Genomic DNA, 27,468 nt, shown 5'->3' with positions numbered 1-27,468 from the left:
TTTCGTGTTCATATCGTTCCCAAGTTTGAGAATGCTTCCGACGTCACATCCCCCCGCCTGAATGCACAAGGCGGGTGACGAGTCTTCATTCTGTGCCGCTCGACGTCCTACAAGAACCTGCTTGCACGCAGCAAGAGACAGGCAACGCATCACGCGTGCCCGCCTCTTCAACGCGTCCGACGACGGCCACCGTGCCGACAAGGGCGGGTGGCGTGGCAGGCGTGGGCGGCCGCCGGCGAGGTTTTCGCCTCCCACGGCCTCCAGCAGCGTTTCGTCGCCGGGCGCAGCGACGACGTGTCGCGGAGAACGAAGCGAAAATGCAATGATTCGAGTCCAGCATAGTAGGATGCACGTGCTTGTGACGAGAGCAGCGACGCTCGCAAACAGGCTAAAGGAGAGAAAATCAATGCTAGGGGAAAAAGAGCTGTGAGAGGAAGGGCGAAACGGCTCCGAGCGGCTCGGGGCCAACCAAGGCGGTCGGTCGGTGCCTCGTCATTGCGTCGACGTCATCTCCGGACGGCCACCGGCTTCGAGACGCGACGGGGAGACCGTCTCTCGCGCGGGCGGCTCGTTCCTTCGGCCGAATCGGAAGGCCTGCCGGACGGCGGAGAAGACGCCGGCGTCGGCGAGAGGCGTCCCGTCGGCCGGTTGGGCGGGTCGAGGTTCGGTCGGGCCGGCTTGGCCGCCGGTGGCTCGTCGCGATCGGTCTCTGCCGAAGCGTGGCAGCGACGTGCCGGGGCGTGAAGGGTCGTCGGCGCCACGGCGGAACCAGGCGGGACGCAGACGGCCGGGGAGATTGAGGCGGGACTGGGCACGCGCCTCCTGGCTGGTACCGTTCCTCGCGTTCGCGTCGGCCTCGGGCGTCGGCCTCGGCTTGGGCGTGTAGTAATCGGCCTTGCAGAGAGGACAGCTGGCGCGGCGGCTCGTCAGCCAGGGGTCGACGCAGACGGCGTGGAAGGCGTGGCCGCAGGTCAGGCCGCGGACGTCGTCGTCGTCCTCGAGGGTGTCGATGCAGATGGCGCAGGAGTCGCCCGGGGTGCCGAGGCATTCGGGTGGGAGGGCGGCGTCGATGTGCTCATCCTCTTCGACGTCCTCGTCGACGTCCTCGTCAGCCGCCGCAGGCCGCACGGCCGGCGTCATCATCGTCTCTTGGGTGCCCGACGTCTGGCCGGCATCGCCATCGACGAGCGAGCTGTCCGGCTCGTTCTTGGTCTCGGCCACGGAGCCGGTCCCGGTGGCCGGCTCCGACTGTCGCTGCTCCTCGGCAGAGCGTCTCGCGACGGCAGCCACGACGCCGTCGGCATCGCGGACGCTGTTCGCTCGACTGGCGGGGACGGAGACGCCGCCGGCCGTGGGCAGGCCTTCCCGGGCACGGTCCGAGACCCAGCTCTTGTACTTCATCATGGGGAACTTTTCGTTGACCTCGTTCATCGACATCAGTTTCTTCTCGCGGCGTCGTCGATGAGGGCGCTGGACCGTCTCGAGCGTGATGGGCTCGCCCTCGTCGTTTGTCATCCTGGCTCGGTTGCGAGCGTTGTACCGGAAGCAATACTTGACGCCGACGATGATCCTGCGGGCGCAGCGTGTCAGCGGGTACGGGCCGTCGAGGCGAGACGAGCGTTGCGGCCGGCCGGGCGAGTCGTGCGAGGGCGACGACGACGGGGATGGCAGGGGGCAGGGCGAACGCGCATCGAGCGAGGGGGTTCTTACCAGAGGTTGGTGAAGACGACGCCGAAGCCGAGGGCGACGAAGAAGAGCAGAGGCGAGCTCGAGCCATTGTTATTTTGCGTGTTGTCGTTGCTCTGATTGGTACCCGGAGGCTTCGACGATTGAGGCGTGTTCATCTCCGTCGTGGCCGTGGCCGTGGCCGACGTCGTGGCCGAGTCGGCCAGCGTCGACGTGGCGGCCCTGGCAACGAGCAGGGCGGCCTGGCCCAGGGCCCGCTGGACGACGGCCATGGTGGTGCGAATTCCGACGGCGAGGAGCCCCGAGCTTGGACCTGACTCGTCTCTAGCAGCCGAGGGAAATCATCGACTGCGCGGACCCGCGAGTCCGAGTCGAGCGCCCTTTTTCGTCCCTGCTCGGCTTTGCCAAATCTTCACAGCCGCGTGCGCTGGAGGGTGGTTCGAAACGTAGGAGGAGGTCGTCGGTCGGTCGCACCGTGCCCTGCCTCGTTCGGCTCGGCGGCGTCGTCGGCTCGAGGGGGACGGCGTCCTCGCGTCGGCGGTTGGGTGCGAGCCGCAGAGAGCGTCCGAGGTGGTGGGAGAGAGGATCGAGAGGTGAGACGGGGACGGCGTCGGGCGATGGAAGCGGCTCGGGTATCTGGCGATGCGAGGTGATGTTGGTGTGCGGGAGAGGAAGAGGAATCGGCCAAGGCGGTCTGGAGGTGTTCCGAGGAGCCAGCGGGCAGGTCTAGGGGGAGCTGAGGAGAGGAGAGGAGACGGAGGAGAGGAGAGGGTGGAATGGGACTGGCTTGGACCGGGGGCTGGTCGGCGGTGGGCACTGGGGCACTGGGGCACTGGGTAATACGTACCTACCTTTTGGGTCGACTGGTGGGTGGCTCGTACCCTTGTATCCTCGGCCGACGTCGACGAACAGAGAAGGCACAGCGCTGGCCCAAGCCAAGGGTGGCCCAAGCAAGCCACCTAGCGGCGGGTGAAGCAAGCTGGAACCGTCGGGAACAGTGGGGTGGGCCGGTGGGAGCGACGCTGCAGGCTCAGCGGCAGCGGGCTTCCGTGATTGGCCGCGGCGCGCCCACGCCGGCCTGTGCTCGCCCCTGTGCTGGGCACTGCTGGCGAGACGGCGAGCTGGGGAGGACGGAGACGACCAATGTGCATGCGGTACGTGTACATGCACGTGCTAACGTGTCTACATCGAATAGTGCACCTGCGCCTGCAGAATGCGCAGAACCGCAGGCAATACCATGTACCGCACAGCGCAGTGCAAGTACATGTACATGCAGGCGAGCGTTCCCATGAGCATAGGTACCTTAGTAGTAATTACTATCTACCTCTAGGTATAGGCAGTAGTTGTACGTAGTAATCACTGTACACCTACAGTAAGTACATGTACAGTATTATTACAGTACATGCAACGCAAGTACAGAGTCCTGTGGTGCAACCAGCACCGAGTACGGAGTACTTGTGCCTATTTTTATGATCCTTCCTCCCTTGGCACCTGCGAGTCCTCCGTCCAGCAATTCGGGCTTCCTCTGCCGCGTCGTCGGACCGTCGGACACGCCGCGCTCCGTCTCCATCGCAGCGGCACGAGGCGGTGATGAGTTGATTCATTCCTCACGTGCATGGTACGAAGACGGCATCCTCCCACCAGCGCGGCTGGCTGTTTCTGCTCGCCGGCGGCCATGCCACGCCGACCACTCCGCTTCACCATGACCACACGGCATGTTCATCAAATAACGAACAAGGCCGGGATGCTGAAACAAGGCCGGAAAGGAGGGGGGGTCGGCTCATGCTGTGCTTTCTCGGTGGGACGGGGGTTCGCAGACCGTTCCGTCCGCATGGAGGCATCTGCATTCACAAAGGAGTCGAGCAGCTGCCGATGCGCGTCCTCCGTCTCCCGTCTCGAAGGAGGTCTGGTGCGAGATTGTCGTCCACTTCCCGGAGCACGTCGGCACCCTATCACGCTGCACAGGCAAGGTGCATGCATGCAGGCAAGCAGGCAGGCAGGCAGACAGGCAGGCGGGCAGGCATTCCCACGCAAGCAACGACGTGTGGGCATGACGCCTCGACGTTGCCGTCGCCGCACCGCTGCTGGCGGGAGCAATGCTGCCGAGCTCGTGCCAAGCTGCCTGCTAGGTACCAAAGTTGATGGGCTCTCGCAGCCGCAGCACGCTACAGCTGCCTCCTGCCAGGCAAACCTTGGGCGCGGCGGACTGTGGCGGTGACGGGCAGTGCGAGGCGCAATGCTTCCGCGCATGCTAACTGGGTGCCATCACCTGCCCGCCCTGTGCCGGTGCCGGCATCTCCGCTGCCGAGGTGGCTCTCGCTCACTGACAAATACAGCAGCTCGCCTCCACGTTTGCTCGCACGCACAGGCACACACGCACGCCCACAGTACGCTGGCGGGTACGCATCTGGCCAGTCGTTGTCGTCATCGCCCTGGCGCGGGGGGGACGTCATCCGCCGGCTCGTACGGTGTCGCCACCCAGGGCGCTACGACCGAGGAGCCCCGGCACGGGCTACGAGTGCCCCCCATCGCATGGCTGGCAAGTCTTCCGTGGCCCGTCATCGTGCCGCCGCTCGAGCTCGGCTGCTTGGCGAGGTGTCACCAAGGGTGCCTGAGGGTGCGTGAATTCTCGATGCAGTTTGGCCTCGACATGCTCGGACGAGTTGGCAAGCACAGCTCCCTCCTGCACCCGGCACGTACGTGCATGTACTCGGTGCCGTGCGCCGCCGCCGTGTAAATTTAGTGCATGCGCGCCCTGCAAGTCACAAAATCCGTACCCTCCCTCGCCGCCCGCCTCGACGCATTGTCGCATCGCTTGTCTCAGTCCTTCACCACCCTGCAACGGACATGTACTTGCTTGGATGCGATGCTCCGTACAGTACTGCCTGGCACCCATGCGGTACGAGCGAGGTACCGGCACGCCCGCCGACGCGTGCGCGTGCCCCTTTGTCACTCGCGGGTACCGTCCAGCAGCCGCCACCATCCCTTCCCCTATCTCTCTGCCGCCACTGCGTGCGAGTGCTCGCAGCGGCTGGCACCCATCCCCATGGCGAGGCGGTCACGGCATCGTCGTCGTTGGCGTCAGCGTCAGCGTCAGCCGCAAAGATGCAGCCACGAGAAGGATCGGAGAGAGTCCATGTCCCCTTGGGTTCGTGGCAAACCCGTCGCTGCAGCTGTACGTGCTCCGTACATGGGCACTAGATCTAAAAAAGGGACGGTGGCAGTGTTGGCCAAGTCAAACCATCGGAAGCGGCGTGGCCCATCGTCATTCAACCTTGTTTCTACTTTGTCTCGCCTATTGTCATGAACGAAGTGCGCAATTGTCTCCGAACTAGCACGAATTAGGCACCCTCCACGGCACGTATGTAGGGTACAGCTACTGTACATACTAGGTACATAATAGTGCATGTACTGTCCTGTACGGGCTTATGGTGTGCAGGTGATACTGGAGCTGTGTGAATGCTTGCACCAAGACATTCGCGAGGTAGCACGAGCACGAGTACTCCGCGCCGTAGGTAATACATGTACAGACAGTGCCGCATTGCTAGGACCGTGCGTGTGCTTGGCCTCGTCGCCACCACTGGGGCATGCGAGACCTCACATCGTCGTCGTTTGCCCCGACGTCGTCGTGCCACATGCCAACCAATTCGCCGTGTCTAGGCTACACGCTGGTGGTGGTGGTTGTTGCGGAAGAAGTAGGGTGATCCCTGCCGCGCTGTTTCCACTATCTAGTACAAGAACACGTACGAATGCAAACTCCATGCGCCCATGGCTTAAGCGAGCCCTTCACCCCGAATTGGTACGTCGAACGATATGGCGCTACAATCCGATGAGCCGATGGTTCATTCGGGCCTGATCCTACCTGTGCTTGCGCGCCATTCCATGCCTGGAAATTCCTTCCTTTGATTCGATGCGGTAGCCTCTTTGTCCGTGCCGCTACGTCGCGTGTTTGGAGCCATGTGCACCTGGTGCTCGCCTTCGAGCCCGTTGCCTGGCTGGCTTGTGCTTTGCCATCGCACCTAGATATCCTTTGTGCACGGCGGCGATCGATGTGCTCTCCAGACGAGGCTTGATGCTGCGTGCTTTCCGACATTGGCGCCATTAGTTCTTGACATGAATGGCATTCACTTTCAGCCAGTATTCCTCCCTGTTGACTGTTGACTGCTGGTCGATTGTCAATGTTCAGCGTGGTACCAACCGACATCTGGTGTGCTAGAGTTCTGTGTGATAAGTTTATGACGCTACTAACATAGCCACCTAGTACCTAGTACCTAGGCATATACGTACTGTACTAGTACAACTACCTTGTACTTACTTAGGTGCACTGGACACAACCAGTCCCTAAAGTCTTTGTGCATGCCAGCCCACGTCGTTGGGTTGTGCTTGCAAGTGTTCGTACTTACATGTACTTGAAGACAGACAGAATAGTTTCGCGCCTAATAATATTACTCCATACTCCCTACCGTAAAGTGTATCCGATTTCTCAAGTGCGCTAAGCTGAAAATGGTCCCACCGTCGTCCCTCACCTCACCAGAGCCCATTTAACATCGTGACCGTGCCTCGCGTTCTGTGTGCTCACAGCTCCCCCAAGCCTGGACGTGTTCCGCATCAAGAGCCGGAGCCATGCCGCCTACACAGCTTCCCGAGTCGGGCAATCCCCTGTGCGTCAACAAACCCCTCCGACTTCTCTTCCCGCCCATCCATCGTGTTCTTGCTGCAGGCCAGCCATGGAGCTGACGGCGAAGCATTTCCTTGCAGCGTCTTCTTCGACATGACTCTTGGAGGTAATTCATTGGCCTCCCAACCATCTATTCTCCCAGCATCGACCGGACCGTGCATCGTCTACGTCGTGGCAAAGTGTCCGCCCATGCCGCCGCTGACTGGCCGCATGGTTGACCGCTCGGCGAGTGACGGAAACCGGCGACGGCTCACGCATCATCTCCCCTCGCTCCTCGAGATCGAGAACGCTGCTGATTTCCGTAGGCGAGCCTCTCGGCCGCATCACCTTTGAGCTTTTCAAGGATGTCGTTCCCAAGACGGCGGAAAACTTCCGCCAGTTCTGCACCGGAGAGACCAAGAACTCGGCCGGCCGGCCGCAGGGCTACAAGGGCTCCAAGTTCCACCGCATCGTCAGTCTCCTCTCGCCCTCGGCCCCTCGGACCTGCTCCCGCGTGCCACGCCGGTACCGTGTCTCACCCGTGAACGGTAGATTCCAAACTTCATGTGTCAGGGCGGCGACTTTCTCAACGGCGACGGCACCGGCTCCACCTGCATCTGGGGCTACAAGTCCTTTGACGACGAGAACTTTACGCTGAAGCACGAGCAGCCTGGTCTGCTCTCCATGGCGGTACTCTTTGCACCCCTCTCCCCCTCCTACGCTTGCATGCCATGGTTCACGCACGGCTGACGGCGCGGTAGAACGCCGGCCCCAACACCAACGGCTCCCAGTTCTTCGTCACCACCGTCGCCACCCCCTTCCTCGACGGCAAGCACGTTGTCTTCGGCAAGGTCGTGGACGGCATGGAAGTCGTCAAGAAGATGGAGGCCACCAAGACGGGCTACAGGGGCAAGGACGTGCCCAACATGGACATCACCATCGCCCAGTGCGGTGAGATGTGAGGCGACGCCACGCTCGAATGCACGCGGCCGCACTGGCCCGTCATCCGTCACGAAGCGCGAACGCGGCTCGACAGGTCGCCGAGTGGGCGACGAGAGGTGCCGCGGGGAAGTCGCCTCAACCGTCTCGGCGTGATGGCCGCCGTCGGCCGTCTCGAGGCACGCGCACAGGTGCACCATGTACCCAGCTTCAGGTAGAGCACGAAACGAAGACACGGGCGGCGGCGCCCGACGGCCCGTTCATGCATGGCATGCACGTCTTTCGTTCTCGGCCATGACCAAGGGCCTTCTATGGCGAAGCAAGCTACTGTTTGCGTCAAATGCTAGCAATGTTTGATTTCGTTCACACCATCTACCGCCCCTTCTTCCGTCCTCGCCTCGCCGTACGCCGGCACTCCGTGGCAGCGCCAAACCGCATCGTCGCCAACGGCCTGCTGTCCCCCAGCGGCCAAGCGACGGTGTCCTCGACCCATCCGTCGCCATCCGCGCCCCGTGGCTCTTCCAAACGGCGGCAATGTACGGCGGCATCCTGATGCTCGAAGCCCTTGCCTGCGAACTGAACGGCCGGTGCGGCGGAGGAGATGAGGGGTTCGATGTGCATCAATGGAGGAAACAGTGTTTCCCGACCGCTTCTCTGCACGCCTGCCGTTCCGCATTCTCGGCCGCCCGTCCGTCCGTCTACTGCGCGTGCTGGCCGAGGCCCCGGGCACCGCGGCGCTGCTTGCCCTGGTTCTGGCCCTTGACATAATACCTTGGCGCCGCCGCGTCGTTGGGGGCCGCACCTCCCACGCGGGGTGGAACGTCCGTCGTTCGCGTTTCCGGGGCCTGGTTCGGCGGGCTGGGGGTGACGTACACGGTATGGATGACGGGTGTGGCCGGGACCGTCGTCGTCACCGTGTGGACGACCGTCGTGACCGGGGCCGTCTCCATCACCGTCAGCGTCACCGTCAAGCCGCAGGAGTTTTTTGCCTTTTTGGTCTCAAAGGCCACGTCCCGGCTCGCCGTGTTTCTCTGCGCAGAGGCGCTGGTCGGCTGCGCACCGTCGCAGGCGGGGGCGTCTGTGCCCGGATGCTTAGGCGTGGTGCGGGATGAGCTCGCCATCTCTGTCTGGCGAGCCTTCCCCGTCATGCTCGTAGGCTTCGCCGTCGCCGAGGGGCCGAGGCTGGTGGGCGACGACCCAGCGTCTGGAGAGGCGGTTTGGCCGCCGGCACCGTCGACGTTGACGTCAAACATGTTTCCCAGCTGGGCCTTGATGCCCGCATGGTAAACGTCCTGCTTCTCGACAAAGTTGGCGTCGTATCCCTTCCCGACGACGCCCGGCACCTTGTCGGTGATCTTGATGTCGATGACGCTCGAGTAGCTTTCGTTGATGCGAATCATATCCATGCTCCATCCGTCGGGCACCGCGTCGCCGCGCATAAAGGAGCCTGCCCAGGGAAACCGGCCGTCGCTGGTGGCCTTGACGTCGAGCTTGTCCGGGTTCAGGCTCGGCCAGTCCCAGTACCAGTAGACGGTGTAGACTTCGCCCGGCTTGAGGTCCTCGGGAAGGGTGACGACGGACTGGCACTTGAGCTCCCTTTCGACCATGGCGCCGTTCGGAGCTAGCCTGCTCGCTCGGTCCCGCGCCAGCGGTTGGCGGCTATCCTGGTAGCACTGGCCGTCGTCGTAGTTGCGTGTGGCGAGCAGCTTGCCGCGCCTGTCGCCGCCGGTGCCGTCCTTGTTCCATCGGAGGTGGACGTCAAAAAGCTTCTCCTGGCCCTTGGGCTGGCTGGTCCCGTAGAGGAAGACGGTTCCCCGGTTCACCGGCTTGTTCGGCTGGTTCTGTGGAAGGGTGACGTGCCCATTCTCGAGGTGCAGGATGGCGATCTTGTCGCCGGGGGCCGCATGGAGGATGGGGAATGAGGGGTTCGCGTCGATGGGGTACTTGTTCAGCAGCTCGGCACCCGTGTAGATGCCGGCATCCGGAATGATGTGCTGGGCCTGCTTGTCGTTCCATCCGGGCGCGAATCGGGGAACCCAGCCGCGGGGGAACCCCTCGGGTCCGACAAAGGTGCCGTTGGCGGCGATGCGAAAGGCAGACTCGATCCAGGAGTGTGCCGAGACGGTCATGGCCAGGGCGAGGAGGGCGACGAGGCCGCCAAGACGGACGGGCGGGACGACGACTCTCTCCATCATGTGTCGACAACGCGAGGCTGCTGGCCGACTTCTCGCGTAGGTATCCTGAAAGGCGCGCTCTCGAGTAAGTGAATGTGATGAAGATGGGTGCTCGAGCGATGTCGAGGTTGCTCTTTCGCGACAGTCGCCCAGAATGACGAACCAGCGTCCTCTCTCGTTGGGGGTGAGGATGCTCGGGGCGTTGAAAAGGATAAGGCAGAGGGATACGTGTGATTCTCACCAGGAGAAGTTCGAAACGGGGAAGGATGGCGGGGAGGGACGAACCAGGAGCACGACGACGAAAATATGTTCCGCTAGATAAACGATGACCAAATGAGCGAAGGGTGAATCGATATCGAGTGAATGAACGAATGAATGAATGAATGAATGGGCGGCGTAAACGGCAGCCTTTGGAGGTCAACAGGTTTGATGGTGCGCCTTTTGGTGTGGAGAGGGTCAAAGACGCGGTCTTGTGCAGGTGTCAAAAGATGGATGGCGGAAAGGGAGGGGTAAAGGAACGGATTGCAGTTCTATTGTTGTTCTTCGCCGCTCGAGGTGCGTTTCCGGTGCTTGCTTGAACACGGAAGCTCGCACGTGTTGACGTCGTGGTATCCTCGCCAACGGCAAGGGGCAAACGGGTGTGACGGGAGGATGGGAACTGAAGGCTTTCTTCCCAGTTGGCCTCTGCCAGCAATCTGGCGGTGTGCTTGGCCTCCTCTACCGTTTGTGCGTTCCGCCGTTTCTGCGGATGCAGGGCGGGAGCGACGGTCGGTCGGCGCCCCGGGAGAGGGTGAATCACCGCGAGCGTTTCCTACGGTCGAATCGCTCGCAGCTTGTTCCCGCTTCTCCCCTAGGATGCGAGGAATTGCGGAAAGGAGAGGTCGAAAAGCGATGGCGGAGACGGCGCCGATGGTTCTCTTGGACTATTTCAAGTTACCATTGGCTCGTTTGCGCCATGCGGTTCTGTGCAGTGCTGTGCTGTGCTGTTCTGTTCTGTTCTGTTCTGTTCTGTGCAGTGCTGTGCTGTGCTATGCTGTGTTGTGCTGTGTTGTGCCGTCATGAAATGTGCCGGTTGTGTCACTGGTGAGAGGCAGACGGTTTATTATATCACTGGTGGCAACATCAAAAGGTAAATCGACCTCCCCCGGTTCTTTCTTCGCAGCACATGCTTACGGCGTGGGCGTGGGCCTTTCATCACCATCCGGTAGCGTTCTGGTACTCGTACTCTCCTTGGATGGAGGAAACCATGGCCATGCCCGCCATCCAGCTTCGCAGCAGCGTCTCGACTCTGATGGTGCGGCGGCGGGATGACGGCGGGACGACGGCGCAGCCTATCGCCGCGCGACATGACGACGGCCATCCGGACGGCCAGACAGGGAGCCTGCGGACGAGGCTATACGACGTCGGCCGATGGGGTGAACGAGAGGAGGAGAGGCCGCGGCGAAGTGGCACGGCGGACGAGCTGTCGTCCAATGCTGGTGGCGGTACGAGTACGTGCCGCGGCCGTACCCGTTTCAGACGAGCACCATCTAGCGCGCGGGTGGACCTGCCAGCCATTCCCGTTCTCCGCCATCCGTACTCTGTACTCCGTGCCTGCCTCATGTGTCGTCAACCGACGTGGCTGACGTCAAGCAGTTCCTTCCACACGTTTCCATGGCTGTGCAAACGGAAGGAAGACGGGTGCCGCATGGCTGCTCCGGAGCAGGAACCGTACCCGGGTCCATGGCTACTTCCATAGAGGACCTCGGGCACCACGCACGTATGACCAAGCTTGGTAGTAAGCACTTTCCTCAGCGGATCCCTGGCCGTGTCGCGCTAGCGCCCCCCCCCCCCCCCCCCCATGCAATGCCATTGCCGTGGCGGTGGCCGTTACCATCGCCACTGCCGACACCGCACTCGGCTGCCAAGTGTGCCGTCCACGACGAGGCAGCTACGGATGATTAATGTCCTCCTGACTCCTGGCAGTGGCCAGGCTTTCCTTGGTCTCGATTCCCTGCCTTTGAATATCCCCGAACGAGGTCGTCAAACGACGGGAGATGAAACGAACAGTGCACAGTCCTGTGCGACACCGCCGCCCGGGGACACCCAAGGACACGATGCATCTCGGACGCGCCCCGTTCCACCCGTCGGGAAGGCCCTCTCTCACCAAGTCGTTTGACCAAGCGCCTCGCAGGGCACCGCCGCAAGGTCACGCAGGAGCGAGACGATGCCCGGCATTGGCCTGCTTTGCTTTCGCCCCCGCGGCGCGTGAAGCGAGCAGCCAGCCCGTCGAACCTCGTCCCGGCCGCTGGCTTGCAGCATTCAACGTCTTTCATGTGGTCGTCGGGTCACCGTCGTGTCGTGCCCCCGTCGTGTCGCGCCCCCGTCGTGTCGTGCCGCGTCGCAGCACATGCTCATGCACTTGCAGGACCAATTTGCAGGCCGACAGACTCATGGCACGCACGTTCAAAGGCGTACACTCTGGTGACCGAGCTCGAGCCAAGAATGTCCACCCGTGGCCAGGCGTTTCTTTCAATGGTGCCATGTGCACTACGTTGACTCTCGCCATGTCGTAATAGCCACCGTCGTCCTAGAGCGGATACCAAGGTGCCATGCTAGTGGCATCGGATGTATTTTCTGTGCAGTCTCCCAGGGCGCCATTCACGAAGCATTTCTTTCCTTGGTGCCATGTGCACCACGTTGACTTGGCCGTGTCAAACTCGCCATGGTCGTCCCGGAGCGGTTACTAAGACGCAGTGCTGGTATCGATTCGCTGTGCAAAGTCTCCGAGGGCGTCGTTCCCCAAGGGGGAGGGGGGGGATGTAATTGTGTCCGGACTTACTCGAGAGCAGGAGAGGGCGAGCAAAGGGAAGGGAGATGAAGCTATCAAACGAGGACAGCTGGAGCAGGGCGAGGGGTGGGTAGCAGTAGCGGCTGTTGGTACATGCAAGTCGTCGTAGCGCATTTGCAGCCGTACGCCGTTGACTTGCCTGCCCCTCCGCCATGGTGATCGGCTTGCATCCACCTATCTACAACTACTCGCACCTCCTCTCCTCCGCCGGCAAGCCTGACGGATACGAAATTCGATTGCCGCCAGGGGAACGCAGCGAGTGGGCTGTTCGGACGACAGGTAGAGATGGCGACCTGCAGCGCAAGGGTCATTTCCTCCACCGCGTTGCAACAACCACGTTGAGTACACAGCAACCACCAGACGTGGCATCCCAAGCTACTAGGTACTCTTAATACTGGTACTAGCAAACTGGTAAACTGCCGTTGCCACGCACCACTGGCAATACCGTCACTGCAGGTGTCGTGTACTGTAGTAGGTGCTAATAGTGGACAGGTACATTGCGATTAGCTCACCTCTGCTACAAATAGTACCACACCCTCAAGTGCCAGTTGCCGATTATCGTATTTGCAACAGCAACCATGCCTAGTTCCAAGTCGTCGGTGCTAAATTACCACCACACCCACTGCCACTACTAACAGGTAGTTGGTAGAAAGTCAGTAGTTCGCGCTACGAAGTAGATAAAGGAGGTGCCTCGGTCATTAGGGCTGGTGGTACCTGTTGGGGCGGCTGCTTCGCGGGTTAATGGAGTCCTGTACGGAGTACTATACGTATTACTGCGTAGGTACCTACGCGTGCGTGCCCTGTTTCGTGACAGCCTCGTAACCGGATGTCAAGGTGCCGACAGACTGTTAGGGTGACGTTCATGTGAAGCACCTTCGTTCTGGTCAGTAATTTATGATACAAACACAGTAGCTATTCAAACATAACATAAGGCATTGTGTAGTGTTTAATATAAGAGCCTGTTAAAGTACAAAAAGCTAGTACATACAACAGTATGTATAGAGTCAAAAAGCTAGTACATACAACAGTATGTATAGAGTACAAAAGGCATACTAGACAGTAAGGTACTATTACGCTAACATATTTTGCTACTCAAACATATATTGCTACTCAACATATATTGCTACTTTAATATATATTGCTACGTAACATACATTGCTACTTAATATATATTGTCGCTTAACATACTTGAAGGCAGCGATTGAGGCAGCGATTGAGGCAGTAATTGAGGTACGATTGAGGCACAATTGAGGCAGTGATTGAGGCAGCGATTGAGGCAGCGATTGAGGCAGCGATTGAGGCAGCGATTGAGGCAGTGATTGAGGCACGATTGAGGCAGCGATTGAGGCAGTGATTGAGGCACGATTGAGGCAGCGATTGAGGCAGCGATTGAGGCAGCGATTGAGGCAGCGATTGAGGCAGCGATTGAGGCAGTGATTGAGGCACGATTGAGGCAGCGATTGAGGCAGTGATTGAGGCACGATTGAGGCAGCGATTGAGGCAGCGATTGAGGCAGCGATTGAGGCACGATTGAGGCAGCGATTGAGGCAGCGATTGAGGTAGCGATTGAGGCAGCGATTGAGGCAGCGATTGAGGCAGCGATTGAGGCAGCGATTGAGGCACGATTGAGGCAGCGATTGAGGCAGTGATTGAGGCACGATTGAGGCAGTGATTGAGGCAGTAATTGAGACAGATAGAGGTGCAACGAGAGTTAGTATTATTTACAGAGCGATCATTAGGTACGACAGTATAATAAGTAACAGCTGTTGGTTATACAAATGACTGTTAACTATATACAAGACTATTAACTGTATATAAGACTGTTAAGTAATAAAATAGCTATTAGTATTGAAATATGTTATAATTATAACTATATTGTATTTAAAATTATTTTTATTTAATAATAGGCTGTTTAATTAGTAAAAATAATGTTTATTTAAAATTGCTAAAAAGCCAAAAAGTACTGTTGATTTTTGACAGCTGGATTTTGTAAAACTGGTTGGTATATTGACGACATAATAATTTCTACAACACAGACTGTCAGAGTTGTTACTCTGTTCAATTGCTACAATATGTCGCAAGCTACACTACAAACCAGCCTATAACAGTACGTTGATGCGCGAATTTAGGTGTGACAGCACCGAATAGCTGTGAAATGTACTAAACATTATGTCCCGTGACTGTCCAAAAACAGGGGGGCTACAGGTATGTACGGAGTACAGAGTGCTGTATATAATCCTAACAGTGCTGTACCTAGTAGCTACAAGTGCCCACCGATCCACTGTGCCTCAGCACTTACTACTGTATAGGTAGGTACTGTGCACCTACATGTACGGAGTAGTTGTACACCTACTAGGTACTAACCTACTAGGTAATACTAGGTACTAGATACACCTACTCCTACAGTACAACCGTAAGATGTATTTCTACCAGTACCTTGGCACCCCCGTGAGAGCGAAAACAGAGACACAAAGCACTTACATACTGTACTAGGTATGTGTACCTGTACTCCGTACTCCGTAAGTACACTGTTCAGGAACACAAGGGAATGAAACAAGCGGCAAAAAGAAACTACGGCTTCAGGATCTTCCCTTGCTTCGTTCTGGTATCGTGACCCACACCGTTGAAGAAACTCGAGCATGTACAACTACAGCTACACTCCGTATAGCTTCATTCAAGCTTGGCAATAGCATGGAGCAAAGGTATTACCCCTTACTATCCACTAGTGGTCGATGAGTAGCGTCGAGCTACTCCTAGGCACGCGCCACGCCAGCGTCCGCATTAGCTTCAGGAACGGCCGCGTAGTCTCTTTGCATGCACCCACCAGCACAGTCACACCTCAAAAGCTAGAGTCCGTTGGAAGCAAGCGTCTCATTCATGCTCGTAAGTGTACATGTAAGTACGTCTAATCATGTGGTATTATTATTCTTCCCCGAAGAAGAGAAAGCCCCGCCATGCCCACCGGAAGCGCCGAACCGACAGAGGCCAAATGCTCGTCGCATGTTCATTCATTCCTCAACGCCCGTGAGCCGTCTTCCCGTAGCCCCTCGAGGGATCGTCGTGCTTCGTCGTCCGCGCCCTACCATGCAGCCGTAACCGGCACGTGGCTGTCGATGGCATCCCTCCGCCTCTTCGTCGGTCGCGGGCTCCCTCCCCGCTCGTGCGATCCAGGCGCTGCGCCAGCCGACAACGGCCACTGGGGCGGCGCCCACATGGTGCTGTGCTGCTCGCCCTGCGGCTCCATCTTCGACGGCGTCGGCCCCCATTCCGACGTCGCGCTCGGCGGCGCCGCCGGCGTGTTCCCCGTCCAGCCGTCGAGCGCCGACATGTCCCAGCCGGGCATGTTGTTCGTGTCGCACGGCGAGTTGTCGTAGACCATCTGGTTCGGCATCTCGAGCGACGACGCCGTCGGCATGTACGGACCGACCGCCGTCGAGATGGGCTTGACGTCGCCAAAGGACGGCTGTCCGTCGTAGTAGGGCTGGCCGCCGTTGCCCAACGCCGGAGCCGGCCGCTCGTTCGTCGCGCCGGCCGCCGGCGTGGGGAGAAAGTTGACGCCCGAATTCGGCCCCATGCTCGGCTCAAAGTTCCCGCTCGCGGGGTAGCCGCCGGGCAGCGTCGCCGTCGGCGGCGGCGTCGCGAGGCCGCCCGAGAAGGAGTCGAACAGGCTGAGGCTCGAGCCCGACGTCTGCAGCGGCGGCACGCTCGGCATGTGGTGGTTGCCGTTGCCCTCCCAGGCCGAGTTGAACGTTTCGTTCATCGTCGCCGTCAGGTGCTGGCCGATGGACGGCGTCGGCGACATCAGCGCGTCCCTCGAAACGCCCGTCGACGGGTGCACCAGCGCCTTCTGCTGGTGGTAGCGCGACATGGGATCGTTGATGGTCAGCCACCGCCACGTCGTGCCCGCCGGCTTGAAGACGGGGTTGTACTTGTGCCACTGGTTCGTCGTGTTGAAGCGCCAGAAGATGATGGCCTGCCGCGTCCACTGCGTCGAGTCGGGCGCGCACGACCAGAGCTCCTGGTACATGGCCACCTTGCAGATGAGGTCGCTTCCCGTCGGCTCCCGCCGCGTCCAGAAGGCGGCGTCGCCCTCGTCCTCCGACCGCTTCCGCTTGCTGCCGGCGCGCTCGAGCTCCTTCTTGTCGCCGTCGGCCGTCCGCCGACGCTTCTCCTTCATCCGCTGGTGCTCCACGTCGGGGTACTGGACCGCCATGCTGAGGATGCTCGCCCACTCGACGGCGGGGAAGGGAACGTGAATGTCGGTCCGCGGCCGGCCGTGGCAGTCGCAGTCGCTCTTCGAGTCGTTGCAGCCGCGCCTGTGGATGCCGCTGTCGTTCGTGTACACCCCCTGTTTCCCCTCGTCGCTGTGCAGCTCCGCCGGCCGCGTCAGGCGCGTGATGCACTTCCACCGGTGGTTCTGCAGCCCTTGCAGCCCGGGCTGGCCGCCGACGCTGACCTCGACGAAGCCGGTGAGCTCCGAGCCCGACGGGAACTTGGCGTGCTCGTGCAGCTCGATCGTCGCGCACATCTCCAGCAGGAGGCAGTCCTCGTCCCGCGAGGGCAGGTCGAGCGTCTCGTACATGGCCGGCGCGTCCTTTTGCCAGCGACGCGTCACCGTCTTGACGCACGCCGACGTCGTCCGGTCGAGGGACCGCGTGTACTCGTGCAGCAGCACGTCCTTCCCGAGCACGTTGGGGCTGTCGTCGCAGTTCCGGTACTTGTTCAGGTGCGGGAACGAGGCCTGGTCCAGCGGCGTGTTGTGGGCGTCGTAGGCGACGTCGTCTCGGATCTTGATGTCCGACGACGAGACGAACACCTCGCACGTCTTGGGCCGGACGCATATCGCCGACTGCAGCGCCAGCAGCTGGGAAAAGTACTCGTAGTTGGGCTTGACGTCCGGCACCCGGCCCTCGGCCAAGGCCGTCAGCACCGGGTTGGACTTGAAGGACTCCTGCTCCTCCTCGTCGTAGTAGTCGTCCGAGTTGGTCGAGCCCGGCTCCTTCTTCTCCTCCGAGGGAAACAAAAAGTGAACTGCGAGCGTCGTTAGCGTCTTCGTCCGACGGCCCGCGCGCCCGCGACGTACAGCACCGGAGGTCCTCAAAGAACTTCTTGACGACCTGCATGTGGCTCGACACCTGCTTCCGACCCATCTGCTCTATGCTCTCGTTGCTGTTGTCGATGCGGAAAATCTCCTTGCTGCCGAGCACGGCGACGCAGATGACGAAGATGTACTCGCTGATGAGCATGTTGCGTCCGTGGAGCTTCCCGCCCATGGAGAACTTGCGGCGGCCCATGTGAGGCATGAGGAGGACGGCTGGTCAACGACGGTCAGCTCGCGAGGCCAGCTCCGACGACTCGGCCGGCCCACTTACAGTCGACGAAGGCATCCTCGAGCTCCGGCCGGCGCCAGACACCTCCCTTGTCCTTTTGCGTGTCCTTGTGCGCCTGCCTGTTGCGGTACTGGCGGAAGGCGGGCCACCAGTAGAGCGGGTTGATCGAGTTTCGGGCCTTCCGCTGCTGCTGGTAGCGCGGTTGCTGTCGAGGAGTCGGCACCCTGTACAGGCAGTCGTACGATTGTGAAGGCACCATCGGGGGGGGGATGTTGGTCGTCATCGACGGGGACAGCGCCGCTGGGCTCTGGTAGCACGACACGATACCATTGAAGTTGTGTGCCTGGACGTTGCCAGTCGATTCTCGCAACGGTGGTCTCGGGGGCCCGTGGATGCTGTTGCGTCGAGAGTCGACGTAATCCGGAGACTGTGAGTATCTCTGCGACGACAGGACCGGCCTTGGCTGATAGAGTGAGGAAGACATGGTCGAGGAATGCCGATGGAGGTGTTCACGAGAACAGGCTCAACCAGCACGAATGCGTTCGCAGAGCAATGGTAGAGTAAAAGAGCGAGTTGAAGAGGACAAGAAATGCTGAAAGGAATTTGAGGATGTGGAATGGTGGGATAAATGTATGCCGTGAAGGAGGCGACGAGGTAGACTGGAACGAAGAAGGTCATCCCAAGGAGACCTCGAGACCATATAAATCCAAGACTGGGTGGAGGAGGTGGACGAAGTCTACTGATGATATTGAAGAAGGGGGGACAGGGTTCGTGCTTCCTCGTCCCCCTCATCAGCTAACCTAGCGGCTAGGTACCACATCGAGGTTGTAGCTCCAAGAGCGACGTAGTAGCTCCAAGATTCGGTACCTTACTCGAAAGATCAAGATGCAATCTGCAAATCACTGCACCAACCCGACAGAGAGGGGGTGTGGGTGGGTGGGTGGCGGCCTTGACGTAGCCTGGCTGCGCTTGCTCGGAGGGGGGGGGTGTTCGGCAAGACGGGCGATGGCGGGCCCCAAACTAGCCATTACCCATTCATTGCCGTCTGGCTGTCTACAGTTACGGAACGATGCGGCCGGGGCCAATTGCGTGAGGGTGACGGCGAGCAGACCGTGGGCCACATGGCATCCTGAGGTCTGCAGCGAGGGCGTTAGTATGCAAGGGAGGGCGAGGGCGTGGGGGGAGGGGGGGGGGGGGGGCACCAACACCGCAAGTCACCCATCGCAGGCACACGCGCACACCTCGAAGCCGCGACGGCATGCAGGCAAATTGCCATCGGACAACATGGCTGCGCAATCCTCCACATCCCATTCTTCGCTGAAGATGGCTCTCGAATCATCGCCGCCGGCGCCGCGGCTTTGACGTCGTCAGCATCACGACTTGCGCGCGGCCACCGCCGGCCCGGGCGTAGCTCATCGTCAGCACCCCTTGTCAAGGGAGATGCGATGGAGAAAAATCGCAAATGAGAATACCTGGGCGAGGGAATAATCTCTCCTTAGAGTCTTGCAGGCCAGCACGGGCAGCCAAATAGTCTGTTTGCGCGTTCTCCTTGTCAACCGGTTACTCCTCGTCGTCCTCCCCGTCGTTGCCAATATTGAACTTCTTCCTCCCTCCACCCGTAAGCTGCTGAAGGGCCACCTTATGGGCCTGCCCTCCTATTTTCCGTTGCATCTTCTCGATCTCCTCCTCGGCGTCGACCGCCTCGGCTTCGGCGTAGTCCAGCACCAGCCGGCGGCCCAGGAAGTGCGTGTCCCGCAGGGCGTTCAGCGCATTCTCCGCCTCCCGTGGCGTCACGAAATCTGCAAACGCAAAGCCCCTTGCCGTGTGGTCCGCCTTCCTTGGAACGCGGACAGATCTAAGTTGGCCGTAGGTCCCAAACAGGGTCCGGATGTCCTTCTTCGTGGCTTGGAAGGGGAGGTTCTTGATGACGATCTTTGTCCTCTGCGCCGCCGTCTTCTTGGCCCGGTCGTCCCGCCGCCTCTCCTCGGCCGCGTCGTGGCCCTTGTGGGACGCCTTCACGCCGAGTGCGTGACCGTCCAGCACATGGCCGTCCATGACCTTGAGCGCCGCCTGCGCCTGGGACTTGCTCCGAAAAGCGACGAAGCCGAAGCCCATGCTCAGAGTCTGGCCGGGCTTCTTGGCATCCATTTTTGTCTTGACCCGTGCCGACACGAACCCGTCGAGGGCCCCAAACGCTTCGGCCAGCCTGCTAGTGGTCGTGGCGAAGTTTAAATTGCGGACGAATAAGGAGGTCGTGTCCGCCTCATCCGTCCTCTCGCCCGTCGACAGCAGGTCCCCGACCGTTAACTTTTGGACCCCGGTCGACGGCTGGCTATCGGCAGGCGTCACCGTCTCCAACTGGTCATCTTTTAGCAGGTCCTTGGGCCCCTTCTCCAAGAAGAGCACGCTATCCTTGATGCGTCGGTAGGCGAGTCTGCCAAACGCCGCCTTGGCGTGATTTGCCTGCGCGTAGTGGACAATCGCTATTGTGCCACTCGGAGGCATCAGAACCTTGAGCACCGGTCCAAACTCCTCGAACATGCGTCGGAGCTCGTCCATGGTGGTGCCAAACGGGAAGTTCTTGACCAGTATGGTTCTGTCGCCCCGCTTTTGCGACTTGAATGCCTCCAGATCTACCCCGTTGGCGGCGAAGAAGGCCTTGGTATCCTGGATGACGGTCGTCTCCGCGATGGCCTGCTTGATGGCGGCATCCGCCGAGGTAGGGTCCAGAAGCTCGGCTTTTGAGACACCGAGCCGGCTGGCGACGGAGCTGTTGACGGCGTCCTGATTCATGTAGAGCGAATTCCAGCTGAACGCCGTCGAGGCCGCCGTGGCCTTCTTACGAATCAAGTTTTGTTTTTTCACCGGGAGCTTGGAGAGTCCATACTCGTCCAGCCCCTGCTCCCTCCTGGCAGTGGCTGGAATGATGTGAAGAATTCGCCCCTGAAACGTTGCCCCATCCATCGCCTGGAATGCTCTCACGGCGTCGGCAGCATCGACGAACAGCACAAGGGCAAACCCTTTGATGGACCCCGCCGCGTTGGTGGGCAAATGTACCTGACGGATGATGCGTTAGCCGTTTACCGTCAGACGATGATGGTGATTCCGCAAATATCATGTGCTCGCGAGGCATTGGCTCAGAAACTGAAGCATCTACTAAAATATTTCACCCAGGGTTCTCATCAAATACAAAAGTATAAGCTGTCCCTATCTGGGGTTCATCCTTGCGCCTGGAATTCGATGAAGCTGTGATGGGAAGGTCATGTCTTCACGTACCTCTTGCAAATGTCCGAACTTCTCGAACGCATCACGGATGTCCCCTTCGGTGGTGCTGTAGGCCAGGTTGCGGACAAAGAGCCGAGACGTCTTGGAGATTGCTTCGACTGCATCATCCGTTGCAATTTCCTCGACGGCGGAGGCGGCGGCGGCGTCATGGGCCACGTCGCGCATCAACTCGTCCGAGGAATGAGACGTGCCCCTATCGTTCCCAGTGTCTTGCTCGACGGATCCCTGCTGGGGCCTTGGCGCGGTATCGGTCATAAGGTCGTCAGGATCTACAAGATCGAGCAGCCTGCTTGTTCGCGACCGCAGCCAATCGTCGTCCGTAGCGTCAGCCGCCAGTGACTTGTTGTCGGTCGCTTGCTCGGGGCGCTCAGGGGGCTCGGGGGGCTCAGGTGCCCTGCCGGCATCGTCTGCCGGCGATGCATCATGTGCTTTCATATCCCTTGGTGGCGCCTGGTGGGCCTCGTCGTTGTCGCGTCTCTTTTGGCTCGCTAGAGGACGAGCACTCTTTGACGTCTTTTTACTCGCCGGTATATGGTCATATTCGTCGTCACTCTCGCCCTCTGGAACAATCATTGCCCCAGTCCCAGGGGTTTCAATGGTTGATTCATCTGCATCAACAACGCCTTCCCTTCTGGCCTTCATGACTTGGAGGAACTCGCGCAGATTGGGGTCCGGACGCTCCGGCTCCTCCCGCTTCCGCTTCTTCGGGTTTGCATCATGGTCAACAGCCAGCTGCTGACCACCATGGCCAGCAGGAGCAACGGTTGGGGAGGGGAATTTGTGGTTTTTGGCAAGGGTCGGGTCTGAAATCTGCATTCCTCCATCGTCAGTGGGTGGAGAATCGGACACGGGTGGGTGACTGCCAAACCTACAGCCTTTGCGAGCTCGACGGAGAGCTTTGACATGCGAATGTATGACTTGTGAAAGTACTTGACGGCGCGTGATGCGTCGTCGGAGCTCTTGTATCCAACATAGCCAATGCGTCGCTGCGATATCAGCTTGACATCGGTGACTTCGCGGCCCTGAGCAGAAAAGTGTCTTCGGAAATCGGCCTCTGTGATGTTTGGGGGGAGGCCCTTGACAAATACCCTTGACGTGGCCATGGCGCTGTATGAAATGGTCATGCCACGGGAGTACAAACTGCTGCCATGAGGTCTGCCTGCAGCCTCTGGAGTTGGAGAATTGGGAGGAGAAAAAAAAAATGGCAGCGACTCTGGGATCGCGTCTGAAGTAGTGGGCCCGCAGTGATTTTTCTTGGGCCCACCTACCTACTCACTGTAATTTCATGAAATAACGTAACCAACCATAACCCCTACTCGGTTACCAAGCACATGTGCAGTAAGTTCAGTACAGTAATAACTTCAGCGCACATGTAAGTACATACATGAACAAGTAAACTTGAAATTTCTGTGGCTCGCTAATGCTACCAGTACTTAACAACAAAGTACAGTATGCTGTACTTACTTAAGTACGGAGTACGGAGTAAAGTACACATATTACTACTAGGTACAGTAGTCAATCTCAAGGCAGCAGGCGGCCTACCCTAGAGAGCAATATTCGAGCGGTGGCCACATCTTCATCTCGTCTCGCATTTTTCCCTCTGTGAGGATTGCGTCTCATTCGTGATAGTGATCCCTATAAACATTACGCATGATTGCGCATGCTCCGTTTGATATTGAGTTGCAGTGGTACAAGTACATATGTGGCATTTAGAAATCCGTAAACACATTAATGATGTAATACTGAACTAGGCATATTTGCGGCAATCATAGCACTGCGATGGTGAATTATACTCTGTACTCAACGGGTATTCACATTTCCACATTCCGAACAGGAATAAGCCAAGCGGGATTAGTTACAAATTGCTTATTATAGGAATTGCATTCCTCATAACTGCCTTGGAATTTCAATGTCCTTAAAATAGACAGAGGTAAAAGGGTGGTTGGGCTAATGATTGCGACTTGATCAGCACATCCAATAACGGATGAGAAGTATTAGCAGTGGGTTGAATTTGGATTATGAAGAACAAAGATATAGTTCATTAAGGCGCATGTCTTTTAACAACAATCTATTCGGTGAGATGGCCGAGTTGGTTATGGCGTCAGGTTAAGGTTACCTTAGCATCCAGTTTCCTGATGGAGCAATCCTCCTGGGTTCGAGTCCCAGTCTCATCATTTTTTTGTTTTTACATTTGTACACTAGCAACAGGCTATAAGTCGATTGTGACCGACGGCAATCTCAAGACAATACTCTGCAACAACCCATTCGGTGAGATGGCCGAGTTGGTTATGGCGTCAGGTTAAGGTTACCTTAGCTTCCAGTTTCCTGATGGAGCAATCCTCCTGGGTTCGAGTCCCAGTCTCATCAATTTTTTTGGCATGTTGGTTCCCATCTCTCGCAGTGTCCGTGAATCACTGCCCCCCTAGGCGATATTGGCTTCCTCGAAAGGTCGCAAGCTCTGTTGTTGATGCATCCACACACCTCGTCGGGCTCGCACGTTATTCTCATTCCGACTTGCTGGCAGCAGTACGTCCCCCCCAAAGTGAAACCGTAGTAATAGTGGGTGGTGGTAATCACGACGGATTCTCTCACATGGCAAGTCCGCCTCGAAGTCTCTTCTTGGCGGCCAGGGGAAGCGAGACGGTACAAGACGATACAAGACGATGCAAGACGGAGGTCCGCTGCATTTGCCCCTGGATGGCACCGGTACACGACTAATATCTGCAGGAGCGTGACGAATGTTCAGTCAATGATGTACTCAGTCGCCCCAAGGAGACAAAGTAACAATGCCCGAGGTGAACTTCGCCATGGGACATTTGGCGTGGTCAGAATGAAGAACACGCGCGTCAGGCTGATTCTCTTTGATGCCCTCCACCTTGGCCTGCTGTCCTCATGCAATATACTGCGCAGAACAATTGCCTCACAACACTGTCTGACACCGGCTCGACAGGGCATCTCAACACTTCAAATATCGCAATCGACAACTGGAAAGCCGTTTACTCCATAGCAATCGAAGGCTCTCAAGACTCCATATCGGTGAGATTCAACGATGCACGTGTCATACGGGCAAGACTTACAAGCCGTGCCCATGTTCCCTCATCCAATACTCCATACGGTTGCCTTGAACTGCCCGCCTGCAAGAGAGCACCACGAGGCCACACAGCTGGTTACATCAAGTAGCCAGGCTAAGAATAGTCAGAATCAAGTGACGTGTATATATTTTCCAGTAGCCCCCAACACGCCACTCTCCTATAGATCAAGGGGAGCCCTGCTTCGAGTATCATTATAGTTGCCCTGGAGCCGTTGACCGACAGCCTGTTAGTGACCCCTTTGTGGCCGACGCATATGGATGTGTACCATGTGCAGCCATTTTGATGCAAATGCATCGCACACCCTTTGAAAAGTAGCCGAGTGGATACAAACCCCGGCAAGAAAACAGCCTAGGAGCTGCGAAGATCCTTCCACTCCCATGCAGGTCTTACCACCGGGTTCTCGTACAGGGCCGGACTGCTCTCCAAGGGGCAAGCAAGAGTAGCCAGAAATGTGGTTGTTACCAGAGGCTGGTGAAGACCCCGTACGGAATTGTATTCGAGTAAATTATGTAGCCTCGCAGAGTTTCTGGCGGCCGAATCCGTTGTGGACACGCGCGCTGTTGGCATGCAGGCGCAGTTCAGTACGCTTTAGTACATCTAATCCATGGGGAATGCGGATATTACCCATAATGGCGTACAACATGTAGGTTTCGACATCAAGGAAGAACTCGAGTTTTGGTCGATACTGTGGCGAGACCGTTATGGGCGAAGAGAAGAGAACCGACTTCTCAGAGTGCACGCCGGGAACGTAGCCTCTGGTCTCAATCCATGCTGTTGAGGAGAGAAATTGCAATCATTCGGGTCAAACTAGCGAGCCCAAGTGAGGAGGAACATTTGATACTGAAAGAGGTGATGCGGGTGTTTGATGAATTGGGCGATCCGCGAACTTCCAGGACAGTGGCCCGTGCGAAAGAGGGGTGGCTATTTTGCTTCCGAACCCCGCTTGCGATATTCCCTCTCACTGCTCTTCCACCAAGAATGCTCCCATCTTCCGATACGGCACTGTGCCGGCAACAATGGATGCCAGGGCCATCGAGTGTGGACTGGACTTGGCTGCGCAACGCAGAACCTGTTCGAGGAAACCGACAAGATGCATTCCAATATTGACGAGGAAGCTTTGGGTATGGTTTCAACAACACGAAGAGTGTGACTTGGGGAACTGATCAAGAGCATGGGCTGATGATGACTTCTTTCATCAATTGCCTTGGCGAGGTTCGACCTCCAGGTGGAGAGCGAGATGTTGTTAAGCAGCACATATGCTTAGCAATACGCAAGTTACCCCATGCCGAACACACACCTGACTGGGGCTTTGGAAGAGGAGCCACCGGATGGGCGACCGAATTCCATTGCTTCCTCGTTCGACGTTGACGATAGCCCTCAGGACATGGGATGGGTTGGGATTGGGCTCGTTCAAACGGCGGGGTCGACTGCTTGACTGGATCCTGATCCATACGTTGGCTGACCGCTCACGAACTAATTGGGATCAGCTGAATGGGACGCCCAAGCCCTGTACCTATATGCTCTTTGTGAGGAAACAGGCGATGCGGATTCTTCAGCTTACTTACACTTCGCGGCTCTGTATTGTTTGCTCGTGGAGGGGCAAAGGTCGTTGGATCAACAGACCGATAGCGCGCCTTGACAAGTGGGTGGGGTCCGAGGGTGGCAATTGAGGGGCAAGTGATTGCGAGTTGACGCACGATACGGAGTACATGAAAGGTACATGATAGCTCTTCCGGATCAAGTACCTTTCCCGTACGATCTAGGTATCCCAGTGACCTCTCGCTGCAGACATGGCAGGTATAGGCGCTTTCCCGACTAAAAGCCCAAATGTCAGGCTGCTTCACCGACTTACCCCTTACGGTAATTAATTATTATTGACTAGTCGTGAACCGTCGACGACTGACGGCCGCCTCAGGCGGATGTTTCCTGTCGCTACTCCGAATCCTCCACGATTCAGGCAATAACAACCGGGCGCGCAACAGGCTTCCTCCACTCAAGAGCAGGCATATCTACAATTCGACAGCCATATTCATAATCGTACGTCTTCCCACGGCCATCACGCCGCTGCCTCCCTCGGACTCTTCCTCGGATCGATAGGGGGCTGTGTGGAGGCAGTTTCGTTTCCAAGATCACCACCTCGGCGAACGTAGTCTGCTTACAAAAGCCCAGCGCGGACGCCACCTCCTCTACGACGAAAGCGACCTGCTATCGAATCTAGTTAAAGCCGGCAGGATGCTCGAAAAATCCACGCCCGAGAAGCAGGCGGAGCCTTCGGCGGCCCGGGAGAAGCTCGACGGTAGGGTTCGGCCTGCTCCCCGTCACGGTCATGGCCACTTGGAACTGACAGCACGCCCGCCTCGTAGCGCAGATCAAGTCGGCCGACATGGTGAGATTCTCCGGATGGTCCCATGACCCAACTTGCTGCTGATGGGAAGCAAGACGGACGACATGCAACAAGAGTCGATCGAAGTCGGTACGCAGCGACGACTGCCTCACGCGTGGGGTGGAGGCTAACAAGCAGCGCAGCTCAAGAGGCCATGGCCAAGTTTACGATTGAAAAGGCGAGTGCAGGGCTTCGGACTTGGTCGTCGGGGGACGTCCCGCACTAACGTGGCCGGACAGGACATTGCCCAGCACATCAAGCGCACGGTCAGTCTACTCCGAAACATCGACCTCCTCCCGATTACGGTATCGGTGTGTGGCCGGACGACGTATGCAGACGGCTGACCGGTTCCATATTCGAAACAGTTTGACGAAAGAAAGGGCCCAACATGGCACTGCGTCGTTGGCCGAAACTTTGGCAGCTTTGTGACTCATGGTACGTGCCTGGGACGACGACCAGGAGGCCGATGGGGGCCACCGGAGCGACGGGAGGTGGCATCATGCGCTAACGCACGACGCTTCCCGACAGAGACGAAGCACTTCATATACTTCTACCTCGGACATTGCGCCATCCTCCTCTTCAAGACCCAGTAACGGCAAAGCACCATAGGCATGCGACTATACCGTCCACGATGGGGGAAGGTGGCCCGGCCCCAAGGGGGGTATGGATGGCGTTGGAGATGGTCACAACGGCCGAAGACGTGGTTCATCGCCGCCCGGGACATGGCATTCCACTGTAAATCCATACCCCTCCCCCATAATGGCCATATTTGCTTGCGTTTTCAAGTCCTCTGCTGGGGTCCGGTGTTACGATGCTGCAACATGCATGTTACGTGGTGATCGTGGCCATGGCGCCACCGCCTGCCGTCAACGGTAAACGACAGCATGGGGGACGTCGGCACTGGCCATGGGACAAGACGAGCCCGCGACGGCCAACCAGTGCCTGCATCTCCACGGCCGAGATTGCCGGGGTGCAAGCCCTGGGACGGTTATCTTTGCGACGCATGTTCGGAGACGCATGCTGAGCGAGACCAGGCCAACAGCTACCATGTGCAATTTTTGACGCTCGACTCTGCGTTGTCCGACTCGGGCC

At 58.3% G+C, this 27,468-nt stretch overlaps 7 protein-coding genes and 2 non-coding genes across 9 annotated transcripts; 4 read left to right on the top strand and 5 right to left on the bottom strand.

Moving 5' to 3' along the window:
• Positions 1 to 492: 492 nt before the first annotated feature.
• On the bottom strand, positions 493 to 1,958 carry DCS_06637 (RING-8 protein; the record flags this gene model as incomplete). Its single annotated transcript, XM_040803925.1, has 2 exons — positions 493 to 1,570; positions 1,711 to 1,958. 2 exons carry the CDS (start codon positions 1,956 to 1,958, stop codon positions 493 to 495), a joined length of 1,326 nt encoding a protein of 441 aa, XP_040654029.1.
• Positions 1,959 to 2,098: 140 nt separating this feature from the next.
• On the bottom strand, positions 2,099 to 3,256 carry DCS_06636 (uncharacterized protein; the record flags this gene model as incomplete). Its single annotated transcript, XM_040803924.1, has 3 exons — positions 2,099 to 2,502; positions 2,568 to 2,807; positions 3,142 to 3,256. The coding sequence occupies 3 exons, from the start codon at positions 3,254 to 3,256 to the stop codon at positions 2,099 to 2,101; spliced, it is 759 nt and encodes a 252-aa protein (XP_040654028.1).
• A 3,201-nt stretch (positions 3,257 to 6,457) lies between these two features.
• On the top strand, positions 6,458 to 7,305 carry DCS_06635 (putative U-snRNP-associated cyclophilin; the record flags this gene model as incomplete). The annotated part of the gene is made up of 4 exons (XM_040803923.1): positions 6,458 to 6,470; positions 6,670 to 6,815; positions 6,917 to 7,033; positions 7,105 to 7,305. The coding sequence occupies 4 exons, from the start codon at positions 6,458 to 6,460 to the stop codon at positions 7,303 to 7,305; spliced, it is 477 nt and encodes a 158-aa protein (XP_040654027.1).
• A 675-nt stretch (positions 7,306 to 7,980) lies between these two features.
• On the bottom strand, positions 7,981 to 9,474 carry DCS_06634 (uncharacterized protein; the record flags this gene model as incomplete). The annotated part of the gene is made up of 1 exon (XM_040803922.1): positions 7,981 to 9,474. One exon carries the CDS (start codon positions 9,472 to 9,474, stop codon positions 7,981 to 7,983), a length of 1,494 nt encoding a protein of 497 aa, XP_040654026.1.
• A 5,891-nt stretch (positions 9,475 to 15,365) lies between these two features.
• On the bottom strand, positions 15,366 to 18,100 carry DCS_06633 (uncharacterized protein; the record flags this gene model as incomplete). The annotated part of the gene is made up of 3 exons (XM_040803921.1): positions 15,366 to 17,317; positions 17,370 to 17,600; positions 17,659 to 18,100. The coding sequence occupies 3 exons, from the start codon at positions 18,098 to 18,100 to the stop codon at positions 15,366 to 15,368; spliced, it is 2,625 nt and encodes an 874-aa protein (XP_040654025.1).
• A 1,076-nt stretch (positions 18,101 to 19,176) lies between these two features.
• On the bottom strand, positions 19,177 to 22,004 carry DCS_06632 (putative MRD1; the record flags this gene model as incomplete). The annotated part of the gene is made up of 3 exons (XM_040803920.1): positions 19,177 to 20,673; positions 20,893 to 21,711; positions 21,774 to 22,004. The coding sequence occupies 3 exons, from the start codon at positions 22,002 to 22,004 to the stop codon at positions 19,177 to 19,179; spliced, it is 2,547 nt and encodes an 848-aa protein (XP_040654024.1).
• Positions 22,005 to 22,975: 971 nt separating this feature from the next.
• On the top strand, positions 22,976 to 23,075 carry DCS_t94. The gene has a single exon. It is a non-coding gene; the product is annotated as a tRNA-Leu (tRNA).
• A 93-nt stretch (positions 23,076 to 23,168) lies between these two features.
• DCS_t95 lies at positions 23,169 to 23,268 on the top strand. The gene has a single exon. It is a non-coding gene; the product is annotated as a tRNA-Leu (tRNA).
• A 2,957-nt stretch (positions 23,269 to 26,225) lies between these two features.
• Positions 26,226 to 26,405, top strand: DCS_06631 (uncharacterized protein; the record flags this gene model as incomplete). Its single annotated transcript, XM_040803919.1, has 1 exon — positions 26,226 to 26,405. The coding sequence occupies one exon, from the start codon at positions 26,226 to 26,228 to the stop codon at positions 26,403 to 26,405; it is 180 nt and encodes a 59-aa protein (XP_040654023.1).
• Positions 26,406 to 27,468: the final 1,063 nt, after the last annotated feature.

Source organism: Drechmeria coniospora, chromosome 03 (assembly GCF_001625195.1).
Source record: "Drechmeria coniospora strain ARSEF 6962 chromosome 03, whole genome shotgun sequence".
Taxonomy (NCBI): Eukaryota; Fungi; Ascomycota; class Sordariomycetes; order Hypocreales; family Ophiocordycipitaceae; genus Drechmeria; species Drechmeria coniospora.
The sequence above is the reverse complement of the archived record's forward strand: the minus strand, read 5'-3'. Positions and strand labels throughout refer to the sequence as shown.